Source organism: Hylobates moloch, unplaced genomic scaffold, assembly GCF_009828535.3.
Source record: "Hylobates moloch isolate HMO894 unplaced genomic scaffold, HMol_V3 SCAFFOLD_29, whole genome shotgun sequence".
Lineage (NCBI taxonomy): Eukaryota > Metazoa > Chordata > Mammalia > Primates > Hylobatidae > Hylobates > Hylobates moloch.
The window spans coordinates 1257199-1278510 of record NW_026652304.1 but is presented as its reverse complement, the minus strand read 5'-3'; the positions used below and the strand labels follow the sequence as shown (position 1 = coordinate 1278510).

The following is a 21312-nucleotide window of genomic DNA, read 5'->3' as shown; positions in this document are numbered from 1 at the left end:
ATCCTGATCCCTATTCTCTTTTTTTTTTCTGTACTTGCAAACAGCACTCCAGTAGACAATATATTATTGACTCATAATCACAGAGAAAAGAATCTTAAAGTTTATTTAAAATCTGACCCAACTTCCAATCAAGTTAACACACTTATAATTTTCTTTCTTCTCTTTTTTTTTTTTTTTTTTTTTTTTGAGACAGAGTCTCACTCTGTGGCCCAGGCTGGAGTGCAGTGGCATGATCATGGCTCACTGCAACCTCCGCTTCCCAAGTTCAAATGATTCTCGTGCCTCAGCATCCCAAGTAGCTGGGATTATAGGCATGTGCCACGCAGGCTAATTTTTGTATTTTTAGTAGATATGTGGTCTCACCACGTTGGCCAGCCTGGTCTCAAACTCCTGGCCTCAAGTGATCTGCCCATCTCAACTTCCCAAAGTGCTGGGATTACAGGCATGAGCCACCACACCTGGCCACAATTTTCTATACATTTTAAATTATTTAAATTATATATAAATATGTAATACAAACGCATTTATATTATACTTTAAATTAATTACATATAGCTCAAATATATAATTAAGGAATTGATAAGCTTACAGTCCTACAGCTGTAGCATGATATGGTGATGAAAATCTAAAAAAAGAATAATGTTCCATGTTTGCTTAGTCACAGAGTCTTCTGACTAAGCAGTCTACTCTGTAGACTAAATCACACCTGCTTTTTTCAGGAATAATATAGAGAATGAATGTCTTCTGATGCAAGTGGCCATCTGAAGCTTCAGTAATATATTTGAACGTTTACTTTATAATCTGTTTTCCCTGGCACCAAATGAAGTTTGTTCGGATTTGCTATTCCTTAAAGCAGCGGTCCCCAAACTTTTTGGCACCTGGGATGGGTTTTGTGGAAGACAATTTTTCCATGAATGGGGCTGGAGGGGGATGGTTTCAGGATGAAGCTGTTCCACCTCAAATCATCAGACATTTGTTAGATTATCATAAGGAGCATGCAACCTAGATCCCTTGCATGCACAGTTCACAGTAGGGTTTGCGCTCCTATGAGAATCTGATGCGGCCTCTGATCTGACAGGAGGCGGAGCTCAGGCATTAATGCTTGTTCACCTCCCACTGTGTGGCCAGGTTCCTAACAGGACATGGACTGATACTGGTCCATAACCTGGGGGTTGGGGACCCCTGCCTTAAAGAGTTGTATTAATGTCTAAGGACTGACAGACACTCAGGCATATTGAAGTGAATACACTGAACACGTTTCAAGTTTTCTACTCTGTTGGCTTCTTTTATCTCCCTTGGGGGGCAAATTAATTCCCACCTTAACTTGTGAAACCATGTTCTGTGCAATATTCAGCTCCAGCTCAGAGTGTCTCCTCTTCATGTTCTGCAGTTGCTGATCAGCATCTTGCAGGTAAATCCAGAGATCAGCCTTCAGGTGCTTGATCTCTTCCCAACCCTGAGTTAAGTTCTGGGCCTGGATAAGCCTTTGTTCAATCTTGAGAAAACACAAGGATAAAAGTTAGCAACCATACATGGAAACATTTATGGTTAATGAATCAGAGACGGAACTTTCCAGCTGGCCTGTGCACTCATTTGACACACACATACACACACAAACTCACACACACAAATACATAAATTTTAAAAGCACTTCTTTATTTGCTTCAGGAAAAGCAGATTTTTTTTTAAATACAGGGTTCCTAAAGACTTTAAATGTCTACGAGTTATGCTATATAGTTTTAATCGGTGTTGTGAAACTCTAATTAAAGTTTTTTTTTTTTTTTTTTTTTTTGGTTTGGTTTTTGTCCTTTTTGTCTGGTTGGAGTGCAATGGCACGATCTCGGCTCACTGCAATCTCTGCCTCCCGGGTTCAAGTGATTCTCCTGCCTCAGCCTCCTGAGTAGCTGGGATTACAGGCTTGCACCGTTGCACCCAACTAATTTTGTATTTTTAGTAGAGACAGGTTTCTCTACGTTGGTCAGACTGATCTTACTCCCAACCTCAGGTAATATGCCAGCCTTGGCCTCCCAAAGTGCTGGGATTACAGGAGTGAGCCACTACGCCCAGCGAAACTCTAATAAGTTTTATCAATGTATTAGGTCTAAAGCTGCTCTAATGGTTTTTCGCATTGGGCATTTCAGTAGATTCATCTGTATGACTCATGAATTTAGTGTTAAGGTTAACTAGAAAAGACTTCTGTTGTTCTCTATTGCACATTTGTTCATCCATCTTACAACATGCTGAATTATAAATGTTTTGGATATGTCTTTAGATCTGCTTCACTGGTTTTTGAAGCTGTGTAATTTGTTTCAATAAATCATTTCTGTAAAAAATAAATGGGTTATATTGGCTGGGAACGGTGGCCCCTGTCTGTAATCCTAGCACTTTGGGAGGCCAAGGCAGGTGGATTGCCTGAGCTCAGGAATTCAAGACCCACCTGGGCAACATAGTGAAACCCTTTCTCTACTAAAATACCAAAAAGTAGCCAGGCGTGGTGGTGTGTGCCTCTAGTCCCAGCTACTCGGGAGGCTGAGGCACAAGAATTGCTTGAACGTGGGAGGCGGAGGTTGCAGTGAGCCAAAATTGTGCCACTGCGCTCCAGCCTGGGAAACAGAGTGAGACTCTTTCTCCAAAATAAAATAAAATAAAATAAATGGGTTACATCATGTTTTGTAAGGATTTAAAAACAGATTTGTTTTGATAATATTAAAGAGAAAAACCTTATTATTTTGACATTTTTTTCCTGTGAATCATTTTACTGTTCTGTGAATATTTAATAAATTAAATACGAAAACTAAGTCTTATTTTTCTTTTAAACTCAAATGTGGGCCAGGGGTGGTGGCTCATGCCTGTAATCCCAGCACTTTGGTAGGCCAAGGAGGGAGGATTGCTTGAGCCCAGGAGTTCAAGACCAGCCTGGGCAACACAGCAAAGCCCTGTCTCTACAGAAAGTATAAAAATTAGCTGGGTGTGGTGGTGTGTGCCTATAGTCCCAGCTACTTGGGAGGCGGAGGTGGGAGGATCACCTGAGCCCAGGAGGCTGAGGCTTCACAGTCAGTGATGATAGTGCCACTGCACTCCAGACTGGTTGGCAGAGTGTCTCAAAATAAAGAAACAAACAAACAAACAAACCCAAATGTCTTTCATGGAAGAGTTTGAGGCTGCAGTGGCAGCAGCTGGGAATGTACGCCTCCAGTGCTGCCATCTGTCTGTGTGGGCCGGTACTGCTAGCTCATCACAGCCCAGACAGTTTCAAAATCCTTCTGAACACCACACTTTACCAATGAACTAGAAGGATTGTGACAGATGGCATGCTCTTTGACATCCTTGATATAATAAAGAAAGGGTCAAGAGCCCCTTTCATATTAAGTATTGCTTAAAGAAAAAGACGGAAAAGGAGAAAAGAACAAAAAAAGGTGTGACAAAATAGGAAAATTGAGAGAACGGTCATTAAGGAGGAGAAAAAAGAAAGGTTCTAATGGGCAGCGAATGAATGGGACTAAGTGATTCAGTCCCAATCTGATGTCATCAATGTCAGGATGTGCTTGATTTTCTATGAGTTAGCTGAAATTCAAATATCTATTTATTATAATGGCTGTAGAACCATTATATACAGCAAGAACAAGCCAAGAGCTATTTTCTTTCAATCTCACATGAAATATTCAAGCAAGAGAATATAATAAAACAAATAAATTCAATGTGATTTTTCATTTTCTTACCGTTTGCTCTGTTTGTTGAATGTCTTTTGCTGTGGTTTTCACTGAAGCATTTGACAGGTCACACATGGAGCAAAGGAGATCTAGGTAGGTCCTTGCCTGCTCTTGCAAAGCTCTGAAGTGTTTGACCTGGAGAAGGCAATTATCAGAGTGAAAGAGATGCATCAGCTATTTAGATAGCAAATACTTGTATCATTTGTAATATTCTGTTGACATTTCAAAAATAGTCTTGCTATGCTCAGTGTTTTCACCATTGTGTTCAAGTGACATATATTAGTGACTCACAGGAAAAAATTCAAATCACCAATGGGGATTTATTTGTCCACCATTTGCTTCTTCTTGTAAGTAAAGTATTCTGTATGGTGTGGGAAAGGGGAAAACAAGAAACTTCTATAATCTTTCCAGATTATTTGCTCACATGCCAGCTTATTTTCCATTTCAGAGAAAGAATTTGCAGCCTACTCTGGCCTGCTTCTTAACATGCTTTTGCATATCTTAGAGACAGAAGGCAAAGGTCTGCGGGTTGGTAGGTTTCATTGGAGTGAGATTAAAACACAGATGTCTGGGCTTCTTTACTTTGCAGGAGATTCATCTTGTGATATTCTCTTTCCACAAGCCCAAGAAAGGCTTCTCCAGGTGGATCTTTAATCTATTTATAGAAACAAAGAAATGTGTTTCTTTGCAGATGCTCAGATTCTACTCAGGCTCCATTTTAGATACTGGGCATAGAGCAGCCCATAAAGCAAAACCCTTGCTCCCATGGAGTTTATATTCTTAGGAAGGAGATAAATAATATGTAAATAAACAAACTTGCACTGGGATGTTTAGTAGTGTTAAATATCATGTGGGAAAATCAAGGTGCTAAGCAGATAGCGTATGAGGAAGAAGCACTGCCACTTCAAGGATAGTGCATCTCCCAGGCCCCTCTGAGGAAAAGACCTGAATGCATGGCATGGCATAAGGTAAGAACATTCCAGGCGGGTGGATGTGGTGGGTAGAGGGACAGTAAATGCAAAGCCCTGAGGCTGGAGCAGAGTGAATCAGGTGGGAGCAGAGGTCGGAGGGTGGGGCGAGGGCAAGTCATGGAGCCCCTTATAAGGAGAGCTGACCATACATCCCAGTTTGCTGGGTTTTGTCTCCAGTCTAGAGTTTCTCAACTCAGAACTAGTGACAGTTGACTCCAAATAATTCTTTGTTGTGGGGCTGACTTATACCCTGCAGAACGTCAGCAGCATCCTTCGAGTCTACCCACTTAATGCCAGTAGCGTCCCCACCCCTTCCAGTTGTGACAACCAACAACGTGTTCAGACAGTGCCAAATGTCCCTTGTAGGAGCAAAGTCGCCATCTCCTCCAGCCCAGTTGTGAACCACTGCTCTAGTCCCATTGGATTATGTAAAGCAGACTCTGTCTTATTAAGAAGGTTCCATTTGGGAAAACAAATTATATAATCAGCTTATTCATAAGCTGTGGTAAGAAAGTTGGAATTTAAGTGTGATGGGAAAATATTGGGAGCATCATGATCTGAGACAGGCTTTCAAAGTCTGCCTCCGAACACGGCATGGAGAACGGGTTGCCACAGGGGCGGCAGGCAGCAACAGTGCCCAGGTGTTAGGCTACTGCAGGGATCAGATGATCCATGAAGATGGCCTGACAGGGGGTGGTGGCTGAGGTAGTGAGAAGCGGTTCTTGATTACTACGTAAATAGGGATAAATAAGGAAGGCAGTATTGACTACAAGTTGTAGGGATAAAGTTGACTTCCAGGATTTTCCCAAATCATAGAGTCAATCATGGCGCCTGATTTTGTGACTCCAATCTGAGTATTTTCCCTCTGCACTGTGTGGATTACCTAGACACGCTATGTTCCTGTGGATGTAATAAATACAGATCAATTTGCTATTAAGTCAGAAGTAGCACCTTTTCAATTGAATGCACAAGCTAACTATGGTATTGTGAGTCATCAGCCAATGTGCACAAGTACCACATCACGCACCTATGACCCAGAGAAAGTTATTTGTCTCAAACAACTTTTGGATATGAGAAGAGAATAAGTTGTCAGAATTTCTATTTTATGAACATATTTAATTGAAACGAATGATGATATGATTTATATAGTTGATCTGATTTCGAAAGCATTGGAAGCAGCATATAGAGTGTTAGTGACCACACAGCTGCAAAAGATGTTTGCTAAAATCATCTTTACAGAAAAATCTTATAGTACTTTTTCCCATTCCCTAAAGTTCACATTTTATGCCTTCTAAAAACATATAGCACTCTGAACGGGATCAAATCCATGTGCCATCTTCTTGTGGTAGCGGGGAGTGTATTATCTTCACATATGTATTGAGGGTTTATGGGGTTTACTAGACGGGTGATGCTGGGGATACACACTGCATCTTGGTACCATGCCCATTGTAAGTGGATTCTCCAGTCACATATCCAAGCTCACCAGCCACTAAGGGCCTGGTCAGTTTTACATGAACACAGTAAGTCCTCATTTAATGTTGTCAGCAGATTCTTGGAAACCGTGATTTCTTTAAGCAGGAAGTTGTATAACGAAACAACTTTTGTTCTCATCAACGCTATAACAAACCTGCACATTGAAGGAAATGACATTATTTGAGGAGCTGCTGTATATAGTTTTGCTTACAGTTTCAGTTTCTAAGACCTATCGATGGAATCAAGTGAGGACTTATTGCACTTGCCGAGAGAAAAACTAAAACAAAAGAAACAACAACAACAAAATAAAATAAAAAAAGGAAACAAAATAAAAAACCTTTCCTCCTCAGAGTAACTGTGGTCCAAGTGTCTCCATCACCTCAAACTCCCTTCTCTGGCTACTTTCAAAGACCGTTTTGAGGGCCATGTGAAAGAGGCAGAAACAGGGAACCATACAGTCACATAATCTGGAAGAAGGATCAGTATCCTCCTGTGACCACGGCTTATTCTGGTATGTGTAGGAAATCTCTTCCTGCTCTAGCAAAAGATCACTGCCATTAATACTTTCTTCTCCCTTCATCTCTTTTATTTCTTTTTTGGTAAAAAAGGAGAAAAATTAAGTGTTGATCTGAACTGTTCTGAATAAAGTGCATTGGAAACAGCCACAAGACAAGGTGGTGTGTGATTCAAGAAAACTCACAGTCTAATAAAAAAGCAGAATATAGGCAGTCTTTAATTCATTTCTCTTGATTCAGGGAGAACTGTGTTTCCTTTGTCCTGATCCTATGCTTATAAAGTAAAATATGAACACTTTTGTGAACCATTTAATGACAATGTAAATCATTTTAGCCTTTAGAAAGTATACTTTGGGGGACAAATTAACTAGACACATTATTTATGTGGACTCAGTGATCAAATACATTATGTTATTCTAATTTGTGGTAAAAATTAAACTATTAAATACTGTTAATTCATATCTGGCAGCAATAACCTTTATAACTAAATTCCTCTAAAATATTTTCCCACGGAGTTAACACTGCATACAAAAGCTGCTTAGTACAAAAGTTTAAAAAAATATTTCCCACATATTCTGATTAACTCTCAGCAATAACATTTTAAGCATATGGATGTCAAATTAATATGGAATAGAATTCCTTTCACATGATAAAAACTAACATTTCATTCATCATCCATTCAATAATTATTTATGAAGCACCTTGTTTATGCCTCAAAACTATGCAAGAAGCTAGTATTACTTTTCTGTTTATAAATCATGTTTATCTGTAGTGTGATAGTTGCATTTCATTATAACTTTTAGAAGTAAGTATACTTATAAATGTCACTTTTGATAGTAGGAAACTATCTTGGAGGCTTGGAGAAATTAAGCAACTTACCCATGGTCCCCCAACAGAATAAATATCAGAATTAATCTTTGGTTACAGTGCCCATTCTCTTTGTTTTCTTTTCTTTCTTTCTTTCTTTTTTTTTTTTTTTTGAGACAGAGTCTCACTCTGTTGCCCAGGCTGGAGTGCAGTGGCGCAATCTTGGCTCACTGCAACCTCCACCTCCACCTCCCAGGTTCAAGCAATTTTCGTGCTTCAGCTTCCTGAATAGCTAGGATTACAGGCGCCTGCCACCATGCCCAGCTAATTTTTGTATTTTTAGTAGAGATGAGGTTTCACCATGTTGGCCAGGATGGTCTTGCACTCTTGAACCTGTGTGGTCTGCCCGCCTTGGCCTATCAAAGTGTTGGGATTACGGGCATGAGCTACTGTGCCCGGTCCCATTCTTTTTTTTTTCTTTTTAATAGTTTATTTTTATTACTATTTTATTTTATTTTTTATTTTTACTTTTTAATTTTTCGAGACAGACTCTTGCTCTGTCACCCAGGCTGGAGTGCAGTGGCATGATCTTGGCTCACTGCAACCTCTGCCTCCCAGGTTCAAGCAGTTCTCCTGACTCAGCCTCCTCAGCCTCAGGAGGGCAGGTACCCTCCTATCTCAATCCCAGGGTAGCTGGGATTACAGGTGCACGCCACCATGCCCAGCTAATTTTTACATTTTTAGTAGAGATGGGGTTTCAACATGTTGGCCAGGCTGGTCTCGAAGTCTTGGCCTCAAGTGATTCACCCATTTCGGCCTCCCAAAGTGCTGGGATTGCAGGCATGAGCCACTACACCTGGCCCCATTCTCTTTCTAGTCTACCAAGTTGGCCCCTAAGTATCATGTCCCTCTTCTGGCTGGCACATGAACTCCACTAGAGCCAACCTCAGACCTTCTTCCTACTTTTAGATTCCCAGGAGTCAATACAGTTTGGCACATCATAGGTACTTCACACATTGTCATTGACTCTCTGAATGATTCACAAGAATAACACAAACTTTCAGGAGTTTGCTACCTGCTTAACGGCTTCTGCCCTACTAAGAGGTGGTTGAGGACTTGGCTCTAAATCCGGCTGGACTGCAGAAAGCCAGGCCTGGCACTGCTGCAGGGTGTCTTGTCGGCTGACGTGCTTCTGAAGTTCATGTTCCAAACTCTGGTACACCTGAGACAATACAATCATGCTGAGATTATGAGAACTGCTTTCTACCTCTATAAAGATCATTGAAATTCAATGAAACATGACCAGTACATCTAAATGGATTTTCCCCCCAAGATTCCGCAATTTCATCTAATATCTAAGGCAGTTGTATGTCTCCCCAGATGTTGCAAAATGCAATGCCCATACCCCAGTTGATAACTTCTCGGACCACACATCACAATGTAATATCTGGATTAGGGGAAGAGAACATGAGCAGGGTAAATATAACCGTAGAGGCATGCTAGAATACACAAAATCATTGAAGTTCATTGTCATAAACATAAGTCAGAGGTTTTTGCAGCTTCTCTTCCTATGGTATAAATATTGCACTTTTTGTTTAAGCTAGCAACTAAGAGTAAAAATAAAAAATGATCTCAAAAAAGATAACCAATGTTTCTCTAACTGTGATGCTTCTGCAATAGAGGTAGGGTAAAATTTGAACTAAACTATAACATGAGGAGCAGAGAGGTGGGTGGATGCCCTCACTTCATCTTAGAAGTTATGTTCCAGGGCAAAAATAATCCAGAATAATTCATACATTTTCTGATATGTCTATTTAATTAATTAATCCTTAACCGGGCAACCAATTTTCATTTTATCCATAAGACATATTAAGAAAAATTATGTGTCTACTTGAGATCAAGAGGAAATATATCTGTGATGTTTCCATTTAGGAAAAGGAAAAAAGAAGGAAATTAGCTTAACCTGGCATTTCTTTCATTATTGAGACAATAGAAGCAATCATTGAATTCTGCTTTTCTCTGTCATCTTTTAAATTCATCACTTTCATCTGACATTAGGTTTATTCCTTATTTATTCTTATTCCAAGCAGAATTTTTAAAAGAATGGTGTTTTGTTCTCTTTATCACTTTTGCAAACTTTAATTATGAAGTTCTGATTATGTTCTCAGAATTTCATCTGCTTTTTAAATTTTAAAAATTATGTTGGCTTTTCCAACATCCACCAATTAAAAAAAATTAAACTGTATCCCTAATGCAAAGAAAATGTCCACTGTGAAGGAAGACAGTGTGCAAGAAATCTCTATTGAATGAGTGAATGAATGAACTCACCAGAAAGTTCTATGTGTAGCCTCATTTTCTCTCTTCACTCTCCCTTTTCTCCCCTTGTCATCATTTTCAATTATTTATTAGATTCTTGTATTCCCCTTCTGTTAACCTTTGAAGGTGATTTTTTTAAAGTCTAGGAAGTTGACTAATGTCACCCAGAATTTTTTTTATTATTATGGTGAACACAGACCATTCTAACCACGTCATTGGTGTATCACCAGTTGTTTTTGTTAACCTTTGAAGGTGACTTTTTTTTTAAAGCCTAGGAAGTTACTAATGTCACTCAGAATTTTTTTTATTATTATGGTGAACATGGATCATTCTAACCACATCACTGGTGTATCACCAGTTCTTACTGGCTAGTCCAGTAAACAAAAATACACAGAATACTAAGTTTAAAGGCTTATAAAAACTCTTTGCAGTGTCATTTAAAAATTCTAGAATAATAGAAAGCAATTTACCTATTTTAGTTTTTGTTAAAATAGTCATTCTTACCCCTCTTACACTTATTTCTAAAACATTAAGAATTCTGTTTTAGTAGTACACCCACTTAAGCGTAAGTCATATTTGTCAGTTACTCCTTTCTCAAATTCTATATGAATGCAAACAAATATTGATTTAGATTAGAACCTAGGCTGCAAACAGTTAAAAAGAAAAGAATTATTGTGAAAATTATGAAATAAATTTGCTTTTGTGTTACAAAATAAATGGCAAATTAGAACGTATTGATGGTGTGCAAAGAAAAACAAACACATCGTCTATTCAAACACAACTATTTTTTTTTCTTTTTTAAATTTCCTCAAATTCCTTTCGCCAACAAACAAATCAACCTTCTTTTTTTTAGACGGAGTCTCACTCTGTCTCCCAGGCTGGAGTGCAGTGGCACAATCTTGGCTCACTGCAATCTCTGCCTCCCAGGTTCAAGCGATTCTCCTGCCTCAGCCTCCCGAGTAGCTGGGATTACAGGTGCTTGCTACCACGCCCGGGTAATTTTTGTATTTTTAGTGGAGACAGGGTTTCGCCATGTTGGCCAGGCTGGTCTCAAACTCCTGACCTCAGGTGATCCACCTGCTTCGGCCTTCCAAAGTGCTGGGATTACAGGCTTGAGCCACCATGCCCAGCCCAAATCAAATTTAAAAAACTTTTTCATAATCAATTCATGGAATAAACAAATTGGATAAAACAATATCTGAAATTCACTGCTTAGTCACATCAATCAAATAAAAAATATGTTAGTTTTGTGTTCACATAGCAACTGTGAAATTTATCCTCATATTTCCTGTCTGGCAACACACCAAAACTAATCCAAAGATTTGAGCATCGATTCTATTTGTAAAAAGTCTCTAGACTGCACAGCCTCTCCCCATAATTCCTTGTCATCGTGGAATGTTCTGGGGGCACTCACCCTCTGAGCTGTGCTGCAGATCGCTGAGTAGCTGTCCTTTGTGCCCTGCAGATGAGCATGCACGTTTTGTTTAAGTTTCGCTTGCAGGTGATCTGCACATTGGCCAATCAAAGTATCACCTTTCATTTGAAGATTGTTCAAACGGTCTTCAAAACCAGCAATTTCTTCCATCATTGCCTGCAAAAACGAAACCAACACAGAGTTCTCAGAATTCTACTTTTACTTTTAAGTAAATTATCCATCAAACAAAGTTTAAGATAGATAATTTCACTGTTTAATATTGTTTTTGAAATAATCTTGCAATTTATCTTAGTTATATATTAAATGAAAACAAAAGCACATGTGTGTTTTCAGGGATACTCCAAGAGGAAGAGTCGATGAGTTTAAGAGATTAGTTACATAAGGAACGATGAAGTAACCTTTAAGACTAGAATGTGTTCATGGCTGGTCTCAGAGAGATAATACTCCATGGTATTATTATCAGACAAAAAGATGTCCCTGTATTTTTCAGGTTAATAAGTTATAATTCTGGCATAATTTTTATCTAAAACAATCTAATTACTATTTCATCAACTTTATATAATATTGCTATAAGGTTGGTGCAAAAGTAGTTGTGGTTTTTGTCTTTTTTTTTTTTTTTTTAAAGACAGAGTGTCACTCTGCTGTCCAGGCTGGAGTGCAGTGGCGCAATTTCAGCTCACTGCAACCTCCACCTCCCAGGTTCAAGCAATTCTCTTGCCTCAGCCTCCCGAGTAGGTGAGTAGGTGGGATTACAGGTGCCCGCCACCACACCTGGCTAATTTTTTTTTTTTTTGGTATCTTTAGTAGAGACGGGGTTTTACCATGTTGGCCAGCTGGTCTTGAACTCCTGACCTCAAGTGATCTGCTGGCCTTGGCCTCCCAAAGTGCTTGGATTATAGGTGTGAGCCACCGGGCCCGGCCTGTTATTACTTTTAATGGCAAAAACTGCAACTACTTTTGTACAAATATAATAATCTAATTCTAGTTTCTGTAATAATCTAATATCTAATTTTTAATTTATGTAATATCTAACTTACATCTACTACTGTTTATAATAATGAAAATAGCATTTAAACTTACCATTTATTAAGTACCTGCTATAGTCCAGGAATTATATATAAGCTCAACGAATGTGTACTATCATTGTTTTATAGATGAAGCACAGTGAGGTTGTACAACACAGTCAAGGTATGGCACAGCCCCCAGGCTTTGGACATAGCTCGGCCTGATTTCACCTCACACCACCATGCCCACTTGCATTCTTTAGTGAGCATTCTTATAGATGACTCAGGGAAGAAGAACTTACTTTTTAAAAATCACGTTCTGGCCAGGCGCAGTGGCTCACGCCTGTAATCCCAGCACTTTGGGAGGCCGAGACTGGTGGATCACCTGAGGTCAGGAGTTAGAGACGAGCCTGGCCAACATGGTGTAACCATGTCTCTACTAAAAATACAAAAGTTAGTCAGGCATGGTGGAGGGCACCTGTAATCTCAGCTACTCGGGAGGCTGAGGCAGGAGAATCGCTTGAACCCAGGAGGCAGAGGTTGCAGTGAGCTGAGATTGCGCCATTGCACTCCAGCCTGGGCAACAAGACCAAGAATCTGTCTCAGAAAAAAAAAATAAATAAATAAAATAAATAAATAAATAAAATCAAGTTCTAGTGGTTTTTTTTTTTTTATGTTATATGATGCTAATGACAAGTGACACAGTCCAACATAGGGTTGCCTGGGGTAACCCATCATTATATCTATAGGAAACCTGGGTGGTCCTTCAGCAGTCCAGGGTCTACTACTTTTTCAAACAGTGCTGGGCTAGCAGTTGTTATATACGCTCAGTTGAAAAGAACCACTTTGTCTCTGAGTTGGAACAGAACCACTCCATCATGAGGTCATTCATGGGGTAGACTACCTTCTGGATTGTCATATCTCCTCAGTGCCTACCAGAAGGTATTGTGTAGCTGCTTTTTTATTCGTATTTGTTAAATAAGATCCTTTCTTATAGACAGAAATGTTGGAGCCCAGAGAGGTTAACTGGCTTTCCTAAGACACACTATCAGACACTGACCGCATCATGAGTAAACTTGTTTTCCATTAAGATCACAAGTAAGTTGCTCCATAAAATTGTGACCATAACATCTATCATCTGGTAAACATGGTTACTAAAAATACATACTATTAAATTCTTATCTTGATAGATTTAAATAGTGCTTTCAGCCTATCACCTATATCAAAGATAAGAACTCCTCATATTAGTTTTGTACTTTGTGATTTACAAAATGTCTTCACAAATATTATCTCCTGTGATTAGCACAACAATTATGAGATGGGCTGATATTGTTGTCATCCTAAAGGAGAAAAGGACAGGCTCAGACAGGCTAAGTTGTCTCTCCAGGAAGGGGAAGAGTCCAGCCTAGAATCCAGACTTTCTGATGCCTTTGGCTGCATTTTCTAAAATGGACTCCATAAAGACTAAATTCTGAGATAAAAATTATTAGCTGGGAAAAATGCAGCAATGTGTTCAGCAGTTCAATGCGAGGATTCAACTCTTCTTAATTCACTTGAGTATCAAGTTCAATTGTTGTCAATTGTCAGAAGTGCTTGAGACTCAGACTTTCATGTGGTTTGGCTGTCTCCCCACCCAAATCTCATCTTGAATTCCCCCGTGTTGTAGAAGGGACCTGGTAGGAGATAACTGAATCATGGGGACAGCTCTTTCCTGTGCTATTTTCATGATAGCAAATAAGTCTCATGAGATCTGATGGTTTTAAAAAAGGGAGTTTCCCTGCAAATGCTCTCTTCTCTTGTCTGCCGCCATGTGAGATGTGCCTTTACCTTCCACCATGATTGTGAGGCCTCCCCAGCCACATGGAACTGTAAGTTCAACAAACCTCTTTCTTTTGTAAATTGCCCAGTCTCAGGAATGTCTTTGTCAGCCATATGAAAATGGACTAATACAGACCTGATTCTCTCAGTACAATCATTATAAACCAGAGATGCACCTGTGTGTGCACCCCCACACATGCACACACATGCACAGACACATGTGTACACACACTGGTGAAGCTATCCCAAAGGCAGCCCTTTAAAGGTCAGGGGTACCTTGTGGTGGGCCAATTGCTGGGTGATTGTCTCCAGGCTGCTCGTCTCCAGGAGGTCAGGTGCCACCAGTCTGCCGGACATCTGCAGCAGCCACTTTTCGACCTCCTGGAGCTCACTGTTGTAGTCTTCATGGTCTTTGACTTTCGCCTCCAGACTGAAGACATGCTCCTGCAAAACCAGGTGCCCATCAGAGGTGACTCTCAAGTGAAAAACCTACTCAAAACTGTTTTGTATTACAAAAAACACCGTGCAACTCACAGGGTAATTAGAGCTGCTTATATCGGAAAACTACCAGGAATGGAAAAATCATAGTCATTATGCCAATTAAATATCCATCTGAATAAAAAAAATACTAACCCGTACCACGCCTTAAAATTACGTGACAGAGAGAAAGGAGTCAGGGCCCACATTTTGGAAAATAAACCCTTTTACGGAGTCTTTCATCTCTCCTTACCTTTCCTATGCTGCACAGGTCCTGGTAATCACTTTGAAGTTGATCTATTTTGTCCTTTAAAGTGACATCCTGCACCAGTTCCAAAAGAGCTTCACCCTTCTCTCTCACTGACTTTACTGATGGTTCATGGGACAGCACTGTTTGTTGAAGTGACTTGAATTACAAAGAAAAAAAAAATGAGCCTGCTCATCTCTGTGGACAAGATGAACACATACATATTCCTGTGGCATGGAAGAGATGATCCACCTCAAAGAAAGACTGTTCATATTTATGAATCAATAGGTGCAAAACATTAAAGAGAGAGTGATTTATTAAGGTGAACACAGTTTCTAAATACAACAGAAGAGTCACACGTCAAATGGCCCTTCCTATGTGGAGAAAAAAGGATGGGAAATAGTTATATTTGGCTAAATTTAATATAGCTCATATTTCTGGCTTCTACCTTATTCCTTTCATCAGAGAAAAAAAATCTCAACATAAAAAGGCCAATATCTTTTGATTTTGAGGTCATGAAGTTAGTTCCAGTTTGAGCTACTTATGGAGTTAGCAAGAACAATTCCAGTTGTGACCTTGCTGAGATAGGCTAAAAGCACTATTTAAATCTATCAAGAACTCAGTGGTCAGGAGGAAGAGGTTGTGATTCTTATGTGCCCTCTTCAAAGACAAGTTGTCAGGCTTGGCAGAGAAGCCAAGGATAGAAATAGACATTGGCTGGAAGACGCCATCACAAAAGCTTCCAACAGGGAAAGCTCTGGGGTAAGCCAGCACACTGTAATTCTTAAAAGGTATCACTCAATCATCCAGATCAAATTTATAACACAAATTATTCCACATATAAGCTTTCATAATTGCTTCAAAAATTTGAGTGGGTGAAGTACCCGTGTCTACGTCATGTATAGCTATGGCCACATCACTATTTATTCTTTCAAAAATCAGTTTCTAAGGTACTTAGCTCAAGTTTGTTAACTAGAACTTATTTTCTTATAAATATGATATGTCATTTTCAATTTACCACAGGTCAGTTTCTAGCCTTAGGTACCAGAAGATGAAGGGAAGCCTCAATATGGGAAAGATATGGGATCCTGATGCCAGCAAGATTTTACCTGGAGGATCCAAATACCTGGCTCACACATCAGAAAAGATCTTCATTGATTGACAGATATGTGCAATCAATAAATATATTGATACAATCTTTGAGTATCAGATCTCTGAATGGAAAAATAACTCTGAGGTAGTGGATTTAACCCAATAAATCTCCAGAGGTCATTCCATCACTGGTCAGCTGCAGAACAGACACGTGTGGGATGTATTCCAGCAGCTGTTACAGGTGACACCCAGCAAGAATCACCTCCCTCCCATTTGGTCTCTGTGTGACCTCCACATGCATCTGTCAATGAGTAAACACACTACCTTGTATTTAGATAACTGAGCTTTTTTCTCATATAATTCCATTTTGGGTTCTTCAGGAACATGTAAGATTTCCTGGTATTCTGCTATCCACTGTGTCAGTGCTTTGCATTTATCTGAGAATTCCTTTGCTAAATGAAGACCTTTTTCCAGCGTCATGTGTTCTTTCCGGACAGTGCTGGTCAGTTCCTTCAACCGCTCCACGTGATCATGAATCTCCTTTCTTAACCTCTCTGCCTCGCCTTCCTCCAAGTATTTAACAGCCCTCTCTCCTTTCTCCCGGGCTGATTTCAGCAAACTGTGACCTTTTTCCATGTCTTTGAGCAAAACCTGAAAAAGAGAGTGACTAGGAAGCAAAGGTAGTCTTATTTCTTTTCTTTTCTTTTTTTTTTTTTTGGGATGGAGTTTCACTTTGTCACCCAGGCTGGAGTGCAGTGGCACGATCTTGGCTCACTGCAACTTCCGCCTCCTGGGTTCCAGCGATTCTCCTGCCTCAGCCTCCAAAGTAGCTGGCACTACAGGTGCGTGCCACCATGCCCAGCTAATTTTTGTATTTTTTAGTAGAGACAGGGTTTCACCATGTTGGTCAGGCTGGTCTTGAACTTCTGACCTCAAGCAATCCACCCACCTCAGCCTCCCAAAGCGCTGGGATTACAGGTGTGAGCCACTGTGCCTGGCCATTTCTTTCCCTTTTAAAGAAAAGTTTCTCAAGGCCTGTTCTTAAGTCCACCTATTTCCCTTTAAAATAAGTTGTTGACGTTCATAACCAGATTTGACCTGCCAGGAATCAGGAACCCTGGCTTCTTTACTTCAATATAGGTTCTAAAAGTCTTGATCAATATATCATTTCCAAATCAGAGTCTTGAAAAAGAACTTGATGTTTCTCTCATCCTTAGCAATCTCCTTCTAAAGACCTGAGTTTAAACTCTGTAAAGGCAGTGGGCTATTAATTTGAGAGAGATAGTTTTCTCTTAATATTGAAGTGTCACACTGGAATTCACTGAAGACTTTCATGGGTGTCCATGTGTAAGTCATTCTGATAACAACACATCATAAATAAGTGAAAGCCAGCTTTTGGCTTTAAAGAGCCAACTTAGTATTTCAAGTAAAATGATGAGCTCAGGATCACCAATCATAATGGTTGGGATGATCATCTGTGCTTCCAGTATCTATGCAGGAGAATGGGGCAGCTCGGCGAATGGAAAGGTTGGATACAAATCTGAAGTATGCGTGCCTACCTCCAACGTCTTCAATTTCTTCCCCATCATTGCTGTATCTACTTTGTCAATCTTGGAGGCCACGTTCTTGAAGTTTTTATTTGTAGAGCCATACCAATCAGAATAGGAACTGAGGGATGATTCTGATTCCTCCAAACTCTGAATCTCTTCCTCCAGGAATTTTATTTGTTCCTATGAAAGGAAAGAGAAAATTGAATGGTGAAGTAAAGGCCTGTGACAGGGCCTTTGTTGATGAATATGTAACTTCACTGGATGTTAGTGAAAGGAAGACTATTTTGGCCTGCAAAGTTTGCTGGTCTATGCTGAGCACCTGGTGACCCACTCACCAGCAGTTGGAGAAGCAGGGCCTGGTATCTGGAAGTCAGCTGGGTGGCCTGGCAACCCATTCTGCTGTTCACCTGGCTCTCATCCAGTATCTCCTGAGCTCTAGCTCCCACTTCCTCAACTTCATCTCTGTACGCAGTCACTTCTTCGTGCCAGTTCTGAAATGACAAAGTATCGAAGGGAAAGATTCAATCTGATTCATTCAAATAAGACAAATGCGTATCTTCTTAATAGGAAATGGTTTCAGTATATCTTTAGAAGATGTTTATTTTGAGATATAATTTTGAAAATGCCATATGTTATCTTCATAAATATTATATTACAACAATGTGATACAAACTGTACACTTGAGTTGGATAGTTTTCTGTATCTATTACACTTCAATTCAAAAATTAAAAATGAAAACAGGCCAGGCGTGGTGGCTCATGCCTGTAGTCCCAGCTGCTTGGGAGGCTGAGGCAGGAGAATCGCCTGAACCCAGGCGACAGAGGTTACAGTGAGCCGAGACCGCGCCACTGCACTCCAGCCTGGGCGACAGAGTGAGACTCCGTCTCCAAAAAAATTAAATAACATAAATAAACATGAAAACAAAGTGGCATAATTTTTTAGACCTCCTATTGCACTTAGATCAATTTTAAAATGGGTGGATAATGAAAATAAATTCCTAAGGCCCAAGCATTATTTTAGATGTGTGCACTAAAATTGCATAAAACTTAGAATAAAACTAATTCTCAAGTACTATTTCAATGAACTATATTGGAGCAATTTCATATCAGAACCATAAACTTAAATTATTGTAATACAAGCATTCATGTATCTTCACAAAACAAGGTAATGCGGTATGGAAAGAAAATATAAAATAGTTACATTAAACTACATTGTATCAAAGACTAATTTATGAAATAATTGTTGTAAGAAGAGTGCTCCATTGTAATTTATTTTAACTTTCTAGGTAATCAAAAAGATTTTGCAAAGCCTAAGCTTTGGACAAAAGTTACTAAATATTTTAATGAAACAAACTATGCAAGGTAACTGTAGATTTGACAAAGATCAGGAATGTACATGAGTTGTACCTTCATCTGATGTAATTGTATCTCCTTGGTTGCCCTGTTAGACTGACGTCTGGTCCTGGGACTAACTTTCTCCTCTGCTGTTTTGAGCCATTCATCTACTTGCTGAAACTTTTGCTCCATTAGCCTCAATTTGTTCACCACGTTATTGAAGTGAGTTCGCGTCTCGGACAGCCTGTGCTGGTAAGCCTGCCAGTCTTGCCGGAGAGACTCTAAAGCCCGGTCCTCTGCCTGTGGGATACCTGATGGGATCACATCCTCTCTGGTGTGCAGTACTGAGTTCAACAGGGCCTGCCCCTCTGCACAGTGTACCTGTAGCTCCTGCAGAGAAAAAGGTATGGCTGTCACTCTCAATCATATTTCACACTTGCATGGGTTAGCATGTCTTGCCCAAGCCAACTGTGCCCGCTTGAACTTCTCATTAGAAAAAAATGATTTCATTATGCCCTATACAAAAATATGTTCCTAACCATATTTTCTCCCAAGTCAGAAGGATTCCTAAAATTTTTTCAATTAAAATAATCAACACACACACACACACCCAATATTTTTCTCAATCAACAGTTTCCAAAATTTGACTTTTTAGCTTACAGGCAAAAACACTTGTGAATAAAGGGCTATTGTTTAAAAGAATGACCCAGGCTTATTATGGCTCATAATCTGCTTAAAGTGCCTTAAGCTTCTTGCTTTGACATTGAATAGCTCAGTGCTACATTTGTGACTGAGAAAGAAACAATGAACCCTCTTCTTGCTAAGGAGGAATCTTTTGCCAAAGCTGTACTCTAGGCATGGTGGTGGCCAAGAAAAGCTGAACCTGGAGAGTTCAGGGCACACAAACCTGGGAAATTGGTTCATCACACCTGCCCACCATGTGCTCCCAGGTGCAAATAAATTTCCTCCACCAAAGCCTAAGCCCCCAAGATTTACCCTACAAATTTAGTATAAATCAAGTTTTGAAGAGCATATGCTATTTTTCATAGGATAAAAAGAATCTTGTATCCTTAAAGATGTTGGTAAAACAACATGGCACACTTGTATTTCTGGTGATAAACATAAATCTATACTGTCACTTGATCTATCACCTAAAGTAAAATAAATCAAGTCAAATCCTATCAACAATGTTAAAAATATCAGTATATGTAGTTAAAACATAGTATTTCTCAATACTATATTTTAAAAACCACTTAAAATTGCTAAAATATTTTTCTTACAAAAATAACAATCTCATATGGTTTCAACTAATAGAAAATTTTTATTCAAATGTGATGTCACTTCAAGCATGGTGTAATGTAAAGACATATGCACATGGAAAGAGAAGAACTATAGATATATATGGTAAGATATTAATCAAATTGGCAACAAATACATAAACTTTATTCTAAAATTCTTAGACTTTTTTTCAAGATAATTTTTTATAATCATTTTCCTAACTCAAGGTTGGCAAACTTTTTCTATGAAAGGCCTGATAGTAAATAATTTGGACCTTGTGGGCCATAGGTCTCTGTTGCAATGACTTAACACTGCCATTGTAGTATGAAAAAAACCACAGACGATACATAAATAAATGGATGTGGCTGCATTCCAATAATATTTTATTAAAAAAAAACAGACATTGTGGCCCTGGACAGTAGTTGACTAATTTAGTAATCTTCTCAGCATCTTTTCCATAGTTCATAAATAACCACTTTATCTATTATCCAAGTTAATATTCTATTAAATAAATTCTCATATATCCCAAATTTCAAGTCTGTATTCTGAAGGAAAAACATGGTTTGATATTTAAATAAATATATATTTATATATAATATTGTTAAATATATAAAATCTATATAAGTAACATAAATGTGAGTATATATTAATATATGAAAATATATTAATATATTAAAGATATTATATTAAAATATATAAACTATATATATGTTCTATGACCCAAACTAGGCCTTCAGGTTATACAAAATAATTTCTGAATATGTTCCACTCTACTGGCCAATCCCTACACCATGTACATGCTACAGAACATCAGGATCCTGAAGAAATTCTGCTTTGTGGTTGCAGCATCACAGTTCTCCACCACTGCTTCCTGCCACTAGCATCTTTCTTCTTTTTTAACCTTTGTGGTGGCTCACAATAGAAAATGTAAGGATTAATGCATGGTGAAATCAGGGGGAGGTTAGGGTTGCACCACATGAATACCGGCTTAAGTGCAATATTTTCTTTTGACCAGAGCAACAGCAACACCTGCTGGTGATGGGTAACTACTGACTTAGTTCTACGCAAGCACAGGGAGCTCAGCATTTGCTTGCCAGTGATGTTGGTAGTGTAGAACTAAGAAGGGTTATTTAAAGAAAATCGTCAATTCTAGTCAAACAAACTACAACAGCTAAACCTGTGGATCCTGCTCTTTGGAGGCAGGATGGATGACACCCTTAAGTAAGCTAAGGAAATTGTAACCCTTCTAACTTTTATTATTTACTTACTTCAGGAGTAGACTGTA

At 39.1% G+C, this 21312-nt stretch overlaps 1 protein-coding gene across 1 annotated transcript in view; it reads right to left on the bottom strand.

The window, feature by feature from the left end:
- Nucleotides 1–21312, bottom strand: part of LOC116463206 (nesprin-1) — a 532426-nt gene that overhangs the window by 224725 nt on the left and 286389 nt on the right. Inside the window, exons 67-76 of the mRNA XM_032146204.2 lie at nt 18822–19139; nt 17751–17906; nt 17425–17595; nt 16190–16516; nt 14780–14932; nt 14326–14493; nt 11207–11383; nt 8552–8698; nt 3720–3845; nt 1319–1495 (exon numbers count right to left, since the gene is read on the bottom strand). Of these exons, the coding sequence (XP_032002095.1) occupies nt 1319–1495; nt 3720–3845; nt 8552–8698; nt 11207–11383; nt 14326–14493; nt 14780–14932; nt 16190–16516; nt 17425–17595; nt 17751–17906; nt 18822–19139 (1920 nt within the window). The remainder of the gene's footprint in view (nt 1–1318; nt 1496–3719; nt 3846–8551; nt 8699–11206; nt 11384–14325; nt 14494–14779; nt 14933–16189; nt 16517–17424; nt 17596–17750; nt 17907–18821; nt 19140–21312) is intronic.